The sequence below is a fragment of the Dromaius novaehollandiae genome, chromosome W (assembly GCF_036370855.1).
Source record: "Dromaius novaehollandiae isolate bDroNov1 chromosome W, bDroNov1.hap1, whole genome shotgun sequence".
Classification (NCBI taxonomy): Eukaryota; Metazoa; Chordata; class Aves; order Casuariiformes; family Dromaiidae; genus Dromaius; species Dromaius novaehollandiae.
Window position 1 is genome coordinate 18,122,833 of NC_088130.1, and position 11,107 is coordinate 18,133,939.

The 11,107-nt window shown below is 36.0% G+C and overlaps 1 protein-coding gene across 2 annotated transcripts in view; it reads left to right on the top strand.

The window, feature by feature from the left end:
• The window catches only part of LOC112978747 (leucine-rich repeat-containing protein 2), a 60,842-nt gene extending 50,658 nt beyond the window's left edge, over positions 1–10,184 (top strand). For both annotated transcript variants that reach the window (XM_026092424.2, XM_026092425.2), the window contains exons 6-9: positions 3,758–3,903; positions 6,116–6,271; positions 7,304–7,440; positions 9,145–10,184. In XM_026092424.2, coding sequence (XP_025948209.2) covers positions 3,758–3,903; positions 6,116–6,271; positions 7,304–7,440; positions 9,145–9,194 — 489 coding nt within the window. In that variant the 3' untranslated portion in view covers positions 9,195–10,184. The remainder of the gene's footprint in view (positions 1–3,757; positions 3,904–6,115; positions 6,272–7,303; positions 7,441–9,144) is intronic.
• Positions 10,185–11,107: the final 923 nt, after the last annotated feature.

Here is an 11,107-nt window from a genome sequence, read left to right on the forward strand (position 1 = left end):
CTTATGGTGTTACCACCAAGACAAGTGCTGTGTAAAGTTGCACAATTTTATGCTTGAAAGGTTTTTGTCACAAAATACGTAAAAAGCATCTGGTTACTGAAGGTGAAGGGATGACTAGGTAAATGCCTTTGCCCCCTCAAGGTTAAGAGTCTGGTGTGGTAGTCCAATAGTGGACCGGACTCCAAATATACATGTATATTTTCAAGAAGGATTTTCTAAAGCCATCTTGTAACCTTTCTCTTAATCATGCTTTTCTCCAGGAATGTTAATAAGATTAGAGAAAACCTTATACCTACATCTCTGTGAAAGAAAAGTTGGGATTTGGTTTGAACATACGAAACCTAAGGAGACAACTGTTAAGTTAGCTCCTAGGCTGCTCTTTCTGTCAAATACCCCATAGTGCCTTCACCAAGCTACTGAGGTACCAAATGCCAGTCTCCATGTTTGGGGAGATAAAATGTGCTATAACTATAGAGGTGGTACAAATTTCCTTTGATTTCAATGAGACTGAAATTTCTGGGCAAAAGCAGGTTTATAACATACTGATAGGCATTTCTGGGTTAATCCTCTGTATGTCTTGTCATATATTGACTTCAGTTGGATGCTGTTTCTGTCACAACATGCTTTCGTGTAATTGAAAATAGCAGAATTTTTGTAGAAAAGCTTTGATGTGACTTTATGCCTTTTCATTTGTTAACGCTAAGCAGTAGGCAACTCGTGATAAACTTGCATGCAAACTTATCAGTATGTCTCTTTCATGGCAAAAAGCAGAGCAGAAATACAAACACACCCATTAATCAAACAAGTCGTTCAGCCCAGGACATGGTGTCCTTTTCTTTCAGATGAAACTTTAACTGTCAGAGGGAAAGAGAAGCAGTGGAGTCCTACAATGTTATCTGGAGTATTTCCATGAGTAAAATTATTAAGATAAGCAAAAGAGAGTAGTTTGTCATATAAAGATGACAGCTGTGATTAAACATAAGGACCACAATAAGTGGGTGCAGGTAGCTAGACTGTCAAGTGTAGCTATTTGTTAAAGTGAAACTTGCATAAAGCCTACAGACTGATGGATTCAAAGTCAGATAACAAGGAAAATAGCAAAAATCAACATCAAGTAAAAATAAATGCTTAGGTAAAAAAGGTAAGGGAGTCATGCTTGTTTAAAAATGAAATGTTGTAAGAGCTGCAAAAATCCATCAGCCCTTCAAAAACAAGTAAAATATACAGGGTTTTCTCTAGGAAATACAATCCATAGATGCTATAATTTCCCATGTGTCATATATCACAGAGGTTTGTTGGTAACATTTCAGAGACATATTAAATAAAAAGTCCATTTGGTTTCAACATAGTACAGAAAATAGACAGATTTTGTTAAATGTTACCGTAAAAGAACAATCACTGAAGACTTGCAGCCTATGCAATATAATCATGGTTCCATATATTCTGTGGTGCACAGAAAACCAAGTTTTGTATCAAGGCAGTCCATCGCCTTGTATTTTGTTGGTACATTTTCATGGGAGTAAAAGTTCCTGAAAAATGTAGGGTCTGATCTAATCAAATGTTAAAACAATCTCTTTTCAAGACTACTTGAAAAATGGCATGCAGTACTGCTATATTGATGCTCCCTTTAATATTTAACACAACTAAGCGCTTTCAAGAAAATAAAATCAGTTCCTGTTGTTAAAAAAAAAATGTCATTTTTACCACCTAGTGTTAATGTTACCTGGTTGTTCCAGCGTGGCAGGTGACTGACTGGGAAAACAGTGTTAGAAACTTGGGTGAACAGTGATGTCAATAGTCCACGTTGCCTCTTGGTGGTTAGAGGCTGTGGCTTTTCTTTGGGAATGGTTTGGGAACCTTTTGGCTGGCAGCTAAGCACCAGGGCCGTGGTTTGAATTCTGCCTTCTGAATCCCTCTTGGGGAGTGTTTGTTCTTCCTTTGATAGAAACACATTGGGAGTTTAGCAAATTGCTGGAGTGCAGAGAAATCTGAAATATTTCCTTGGGATTTTGGAGCTGTGAAAATAACTTATTTGATGTAAATACAGTGTAAAGATGGTGCCAAGTGTTTTCTGCATTCTCTTATTGCTGTTATCTGGTGTAGTCCCTCTGCTCTCCACGTGCTCTCCACAGAGGTTCTGTTTTGTTGGAAAAAGATTCAGTATCTGGAAAATTTACAGAGCAGGATTGTGACTGTTCATTGCTGCCAGTCAGTCCTCAAAATGATAAAATGGTTTGGAAGTGAGACGTGTCACTATAAAATGTGTGCTTGCCTGTCCTGAATCAGGAGCGAAAGACTTCCGCTGCCGCGCCTCACCAAAGCCGCATTAATGCAGCAGTGGGCAGATTTCAGCGTCGTATCTTTGACTTGAGACACTCTTACCTCTATTATGTTTTTGAAAGGCAAACTTAATTGTGTAGTCCTTTGCAATACGATAGCTTTGGTAAATCTCCCTGAACACGCTTCCCCAAATTCTAACATCTGGCAGCAATATGAGGTTACATGTGAAAAGACAGGGCTCTGACACAGCACCAAGCTGCGCCTGGGAGCGTTTTAAAAGACAAGGGTCGAATTAAATATCGCAGATGAAATTCTGGCAGCATTGCAGTAAATTAGAGTTTGGCTGTAAAATAGAACAGAACAGAACTTTGTTCTAAAATAAATCCTCTCAAGGATTCAGAATTTATTTTCTAACATTCTGAATTTTTTGTAATTTATACTGTTGCTTGCATTTTGCTCACTTGGGAAGTTGAAAATAATATTAGCTTTGGAGTTTTGGTTCCTAATTATTCTTTGCATTCTAAAAAACCTTAGGTCAATGGCTAATGAAGTTTTTTGCTACTTCGTATTCAGTATCAGGATCTGTAAGGATAGGTTTTGATGCTGACATATGATTAGAAGCTCAAAGACATCATTTTCATTCTAAAGTACTTTTTTATTAACATTTCTGCTGCTTTGACGGTCACTTTAGCTAGCTGCATGGTTTTATGAACACTGGTAGTGTGAATAATTGATTTGGTACACAGAGCTGTAACACAATTATTTTTTTAACAGGTGTATTTTAAATTCATAGTTAACCTTTGTTGCACTAAAGGATTATTGCTTAAAAATGTAATTCCTTTGAGAAGTATTTGAATAAAAAGCTCTAGTGCACCTTATTATATATTTAGCTTGGAGTATGGGAGATGTATTTTTTTTAAATCTGTACTTTGAAAAATATTGAACCAAATTTTCTGCTGGCTTAAACTGGCAGTTTCATTTGGTAAGGGTCGCTGAGCAATACGTTCTCAGTGCATAGAACAAGGTTATAACAAAGGAAATCTACGTATTTTTGATAGGAGTTATAAAATCTCTGACTTGGAGAATAGTAATTTGGCATCTATTAATTATCAAAACTATGCTTTGCCACTTTGGGTCTTGGTTCAGGTATCACCTAGGAGGGAAGCAAACTGTTTGCTGGTTCCAATCTTGGTGGCATCTGAAACTATAGGTTTTCTTAGAACGAGGATGTCATTCAATATCATCTTTTCAACATTTCCCTGATGGTGTTAGAAAGGTGAGGAACAGTTAGGTAGTTATTTCTGAAATCTTTTTTCCTATAAAATGGTGATTAAGACAAGGCTGGCACAAAGCTGAGCAAAAAAGGATGCAATTCTTATTTTTTCTAAATGGTGTGAGAGGAAAAATAATGTTTGAGGAATGGAACATTTTCTTGTGTTGGCAAAATGTAACTAAAATAAGCATCATTTCTTTCTAGCTAAGTAACCTGAAACAAGTCACAGTTGTGGATGTGTCGGCAAACAAGTTCCCTTCTATTCCAGTTTGTGTACTCCGGATGTCTAATTTGCAGTGGTTGGATATTAGCAGCAACAACCTGAAAGATCTCCCACAAGACATAGACAGGTAGTTTATGTTTTAATTCATGGTTATGCTCGTGAACTAGCAAGATAACCGAGAAAGCAACATGCTTCCAAGGGATGCCGTTAATGAAAAGTCACAGGAAAAATTCACATTCAAAAATGCATTAGATGATAGTTTTGCAAGTAAACTTTACCACTGTTATTGCGGGAATAGGTTGGAGAACAAAACCTACATTTTCTAGCTCATTGGCAGATTGCACAGTCAATGCCTCTGCTGTGCAGTTAACTAATTACACGTTCTGGTTCATTTGTTATAATATGCCATCATATCCAGGTAGTGCTCTTTGGGAAGTACGTGAGCCATGCTCGTCCAGCAGCTTAAGTAAAGGGGACTCGCCATACAGAATTGGCAGCAGCGCATCTCTGGAGTGACCTAGATGGGTAGATGATATAGAGCAAAACGTTAACTAAAGCACATTTAAGCTACCAAAAGATCCTAATAAACTTTGGCAGTGAAGCCAGAAAATCTTGATAAGATTAAAAGAAACATTGACAATCCTCCCCTCCTATGTAGATGTATATATGCACACATGCACTTTCTATTTAGAGAATCACTAGAATTAGTTTCAAAAAGTTCATGCTGATCCCTTTAAATGGGAGTTGCTAGCCTCGGAAAGCATTTTTATTATCCCCAGACATATTTACTCACTCTGAATTCCTCTTGTAACTTGGTTTACTAAACTTTAGCCATAAGTAAACCAAAACGCATACTAACTAGTGTTTATAAAAACAAACAAATGAAAAGGATTTTCTGTTGATCTGAGAATAGAGATCCCTGAGGTGAAAGAGGCTTCATAGAAACCTCATTCATTCTTCAAATTCATAAGACCTTTGTGACTGGGCAAGGAGACTTCTCAGGGACACTGTATAATCACAGATTTCTCTGATAGCAGAAATGAAGTCTTAATTTGTATTAGTAATTCAAGTGTTCTAGCCATAATAGAGTAAAACTGCCAACTTTTTTCCAGAGTGTTTGAGCAAAGATTTAATTAACTTAAAAGAGCTTTTAAGAGGATATTTCTACTTTGTGGAAAGATACCTGTTCAACCTAAGGGTCATTTTTTTCCATATAACCTGTAACCTGTATAAGTTTCTTTATCTCTAATATATTCCTTTTCTACCCCATCCTCTCCATTTAGAATTACCAGTCCCAATATTCAAACATCATAGTCAGACCCCACAACATACCTTTTTTTTTTTTTTTTTAATTCCATCTTTTGGTTCCTGAATTTTGAGAACTCTGGTGCTCAAGTGCACTGTGAAAACTAGGAAATGTCAGGTTTTCCCCCTGCTATCCAAATTGAGATTCTCATTCAGCCTCATGATGTCTGCAGTATTGAAAAACTTCAATCATTACCATGAAGTCTGAGATAATAATAATAATAAAAAATATATAATAAAAAAAAATTGGCAGTGAGCTGAATCTTAATTTCTCTTCCTGAATTCAACCAAACCATATGGGTCTGCTAAGCAATAGCCTGCAATGCTCTTTTAGCAGTAGACCCTTCTGGTCAAACAAGACAAACTTATTTCTTAATTTGCTGTGCTTTTTGTCTCCTATGTATGCCAAGGAATAAATGCTGAGCCACAAATTACTGTTGCATTAGGAGAAGTCAGGGGAAACGAAGCCAAAAGCAGCCCAACGCCTTCCTCCACAAAACTTTGTCATTAAAGTGATTTCAGTGGGACAACTTGTGAGAGCCATGTGACCAGGATTTGGTCTTTCTTCTGCTCCCCACAGTACTAATTACTAGTGAAAAACAATAGATGGGAATGTACTGCCTAGCACAGACATAACTAATACATAGAAAACAGCCATTGGGCCAAATTGTGAGCTGGTGACCAAGTTTTTCATTAGTTTCTGACATACCCAAGGTGAGGCTTTACATCACATCGTGTCAATATCTTCTGTATGAAAGTGTGCAATAAGTTTTTTAATCTTTTGTCTTGGGTGTTCTTCTGAGTTCTCATAACAGGTAGGCTATTAATACCTATGATGTCAAATCATGACTGAAAATGTCCATTAAAGATGATGAAAATGTTTGTGAGAGTGTGGTATGAATAACTTTGGGGCAGCCAAAGATGGGGCATGTTACTGTTTTTCTCCACAAGATTAAGTGTTTTGCTGTTTTTAGGTGGATGCTCTTGACTGAAATAAATACTTTAAGATATCTTTATCTTTTATACTTTTATAGGTTAGATCAACTGCAGATACTTCTCCTACAGAAAAACAAGTTGACTTATCTTCCCCGAGCCCTGGTCAATATGCCAAAACTCAGTTTTCTAGTTGTCAGTGGTGATGACTTGGTTGAGATACCCACAGCGATCTGTGAGTCAACCACTGGTTTAAAGTAAGTAAAACTGAGGGGGAAATGAATATGTTAAGAAAAGAGGTAGCTATGCCAAGGAGAAATAGTTTCACAAACAGCTTTCTACTGTACCTGGTGGCTAAATTCTGACTGCACTCAAAGCCACTAGAGAGGCAGTAGAGAAACTTTATCATCTCACAGATGTGTCTCACATGAGTTTAGTGATTCATGTATTCTCTGATTCATATATTCTCTTATGAAACAGTGTCTTGTTGCATGTAGGAAAACACTGAAAGGCCTTTTTTTCTGCAGTTACAGCGATCCTACGTTTCTGTAGGTGATATTCAGGTTTTGTATGAACCCATTTGGAACTGACAGAGCAATTCATGAGATTTTAACAAGCCATGTGATTAATTGGAACAATTTTCCTTTTGGAAGTAACAATCATTTTATTGATTTTCTTTTTTTTTTTTTTTCCCTCTTTAGAGTGAGAATAGCGTCAGAGATTTTTCAGAATTCTGTACACTTAATTTACACGTTGAATGAGTTGTTTATATAACCATTAGCTTTTTACCCACAAGATGCAGCTTTAGACAATGCACAAATATGGCATAATGTGCACCAAAACATCCATTGTAACAGAGAAATAACATAACAAAAAAATTGAGATATCATCAGCTAAGTGATGCTGACAAAATTCCATATTGCTTGGCAATGTTGTTATGATGGTGTTCATACTAATCATTAACTGGTGTGGAATTAGTGGTTCATCAGAAGTCCATAATGAAGAAATATTTACACTATTGCAAAGAACGATTTATGTACATAGGCTAACAGAAAGAAAAATCTGATCATTTTTATATGGAAACTGGAGTATAGAGAAGGTGCTATCTGAAATATTTATGTGATTAATAATAGATGACTCCTAAGGAAGCTATAATGCAAAAATTAAGCACATGTTCTTTCAATTTCTCCTTTTGGTTGCTGGAACAAATTCTAAAGTGACATTCATGTTGACCAGTGTTGTTCAGAAGCCTGTTACCTATGTATGTGTGTTAATATTTTTCTCTACAGATTCATAAGTCTCAAAGATAGTCCAGTTGAAACTATTGTTTGTGAAGACACTCAAGAAATCATAGAAAGTGAACGTGAACGGGAGCAATTTGAGAAAGAATTTATGAAAGCCTATATTGAAGACCTAAAGGAAAGAGGTATGTGTCAACTTCCAGTAGACTTCCTTCCAGTAAACTATCTTGGATATAAAATGCAGACATACATTGGGCGCATTAGTTTTTAAGAGTACAAAAATAGGCCCTTAAACTAAATGTCTCTTATGGTATTAAATAAGACTGAAACTGAAAATTTCAGGTGTGTTTTGCTAAAGGTTTGGGCCATTACTAGAACACTTGAAACTGAACAAACATGCAAACTTAGTAACGTGCTTGTACATGCATTAATGTTAATTCGGTGATAATGTATTGCAGTGATCAATCATATTCTTCTGACTTGCTTACCTGTCTTGGGATTTGCATTAGTTACTCTTCAGTGATCTTGAGTTCCTGCAGAGACTCTTCCCCTCAAAAAGGAACATTGTGTGTATATATAAAATGCCCTTTGCCTTAATACGGCGGCACTCTCTAATTGATTATCTGTATCAGTGTAGTAATTGTTCAACCATTGAAAAATTAGTGTAGTAAAATCATTGCTTTTGTCTTCATTACAAAGTACCTGAAAGCTTATGTATTGCTTTCTTTTACTATTCTATCTTATGTGTGGTATAATTAAGCTATCTTATGATCTTAGATATGTGGTATAATATAGCAATCTCTTGAGTCTGGTTTAGTAAAATATATTAGGAAACAAAGGAAGAATACCCTGTGAGCCAAAATACCCATGTAGGGTCTGTTTAAATCTCTTTCAAGAGAGCATGCTTTTGTGGAATGAACTTTATGAAGTTATTTCATTCCTTTCATTATGCGTAAGTGATCTGTGTAGTAGTCCTACAAAATTTTGTAATAGAGAAATGTAAAGAAGGGCCACAGGATGTGGTTGTGGGTGGCTGAACACTGGACCAAGTTGCCCAGACAGGGTGTGGAGTCTCCATCCTTGGAGATATTCAAAACCTGACTGGACATGGTCATAGGCAACTTGCTCTAGGTGACCCTGCTTGAGCAGGGACCAGGACATCTCCAGATGTGCCTTCCAACCCCAACTATTTTCTGGTTTTGTGGTGTGGCTGTAAAAAAGATGTTGTGTTCTGATTTTTGTTCCTTCACTGAACATTTGATTATTTAAGCCATCTGTTTCTAAAGTCAAGTCTACTATAAAAGGAAAAGTTGCAGAATCTGATAACAGTAACAACAGTGGTGAAAACAGGGAGAGAGGACATGGAGAAAATCTGAGATTGTAATTTGGCTTTAGAGATACGCATGAAATGTGAGGTAGTGGAGTTTGTTTATGTGCTTGTAAAATGTAGAGTCCCAGGTTATGGCTGCCAGGCTGCATGAAAGCCCTAGTTGGCAATGTCAAGTGTATGGCAGCTTTATATTCCTTTGGGGCAAAGCAGTTCAGAGAATGTGATACACTTTCCTGTGTTTCTAGACAAAACTTTTCTCTGTGCTTTTTATGAGGCTGTTTGGATCATGAATTCCTCTTGGATTTCCTGCCTCTGAGCTCTTGTGATATAAATTATGCTGATAGTAGCTTCTGAAAACTAGAGCGAGAAGGAAATAGCTGCCGTATAATAGGGACCAACAGAATATCTGAAAGCTAGCACAAAAATCTCTTCTAGCACAAAAATCACTTGGATGGTACCTTTGTAACAAAACCAAACCCAGCTGTTTCTAGCCAAAGACTCCATTTATTTGTACTTGATTATATAGCTGAAATCTGAGATGTATTTTTTTATCTTACAGATTCTGCTCCTTCTTACACTATGAAAGTATTACTCAGTCTTCAGCTCTGAAGATCCAAAATCTCTAAACCACTAGTAGATATCAGAATAATTGTATTTTTATCTACTCGGATAGAAAACATTGGAGCCATAGACTGATGGAAGCACTTCAAAATAATCATGGAATTTTTCATTTTTTGCTATAATTGCTCCCAGTAACTACAGATAAAGTAAAGAATAGAGCCTTCATGAGATGCTGTTTCACCTTTTAAATCAACATATTTATTTTCAACTCCACAGCAACAGGCACCGAGTTATACATAGGCCTGTTAAAAGCAAATACTCATAGTAATAAAGTATATACGTGCATAGTTGCCTGCAGGATCAAGACACAATATGTGGTAGTTGAAACAGTGGAACATAAATGATCTTAAAAAAGATCTGATCTTGTCGGAAGGGAAGAATTAATTTAGAAAATGCATGTGATCTCTTCTCAAGACCAAATAAGTCATCAGTTCTTTGCAATATTTAAAAGGTAAACAGGCATACAGTTGTTTGTGTTTACTTTCTGTTCTTCAAGCATGCTGTCTTCCTTGGGATTCCTTCAGTTTAGATAATTTTCAATAACTTTCTATATAGAACCTGTAGAAATTCTGCCGCTTTTTTTTCCAAGCATATTCTAAACATTTAAGTGATCACAAATGAGGTAAAAAGGTGACTGAAACTTCTTTGTTAATCAGGCTTATGACATGGTGGTGAATTTAGTAAGCATAAAGGGGGGGGGGGGGAAAGCGAGGAAAAAAAAAAAAGCCTGAACAAGTAACATCTGGAAGATTATGAAAAAGGTCTTCTCCTAATAGTTCCAAATTACAGGATTTTGTAGACATTTATGTGACTGGAAATTTGCAAGTTGTGCAAGAATGAATTTGCCGATATAAAGTTTGCTTCCTATTTAATAATCTGTTTATATATAATTGTGTAAGTGTATATACTGTAGAGTTTCAGAAATTCAGTTTTACACATTTGTTGTTTAATAAATCAATACTTTTTAATGTAAAAGGACCTGAGACTTTGAGAATTATACTGTCAATTTAAATAATCTTAAACTTATATGAATGCAGTTGGGGAAATGACATGTAATGAAAAAGGTAAGCTGTAAATACAACTTATACTCAAACTTGTGCAGTAGAATGCCACTTAAAAGCAAGTCATATTTAAAAAACCAGAACAAAACAAATGACTTTCCCCCTTTCATATAAAAAAATACTGCTTTTGATGTTTTCTTTCTTTTTTTAACTTTTTAGCATTATTTCTTTTGAGAGAAGAGAACTTGTAAACACTAGGAGTGTTATTTATTCTATTCAAAATCCTGCAGTCATACTGCTATTCGGAATGAAACTTTCCAGAGTTGGTCTCTAGGTGTTTATGTTGATTTTTAGTAAGTCTTGGAGCAATGAGAAAGTTCCAAAAAAAAATTGCAAGAAAACTAATGCTATGTCATATTTTTTGAAGAGGGATAGGGATGGTTCAGGTAATTTATAGGCCTGTCAACTTGACATTGATCTGAAACACAGCAATGGCCCATCTGAAATGGGTTTTTATTAAGAAATAGTAGAAATAGTAGAAATCAAAGTGGGCTTTAATAGAATAATAGAAAGCAGTTTATCTGAAACTTCCCCACCAGTCTTTCTTTTAATGAAATTACAAATTTGGTTTATTAGCTGCTGGTATTGATGCAATAAACTTCTGTAAGACATCTGATTTGGCATTGCCTGATATTCTGATTAGGAAATGAAAGTAATATGTGCTGTGTTTAATTTTATATCAGTTTAAATCTGACTTACAAGGCTGAAGAGAGTAGGCATCCTAACTGAGTATGGTGTTTCTAGAAATTCTTTATCCAGTTCAGTTTTTATCAATGATCTGGAAGAAGGAATGTGAAATCGTAAGCAAACAATTCTACTTCTGGACTTCTAGTGTATTCT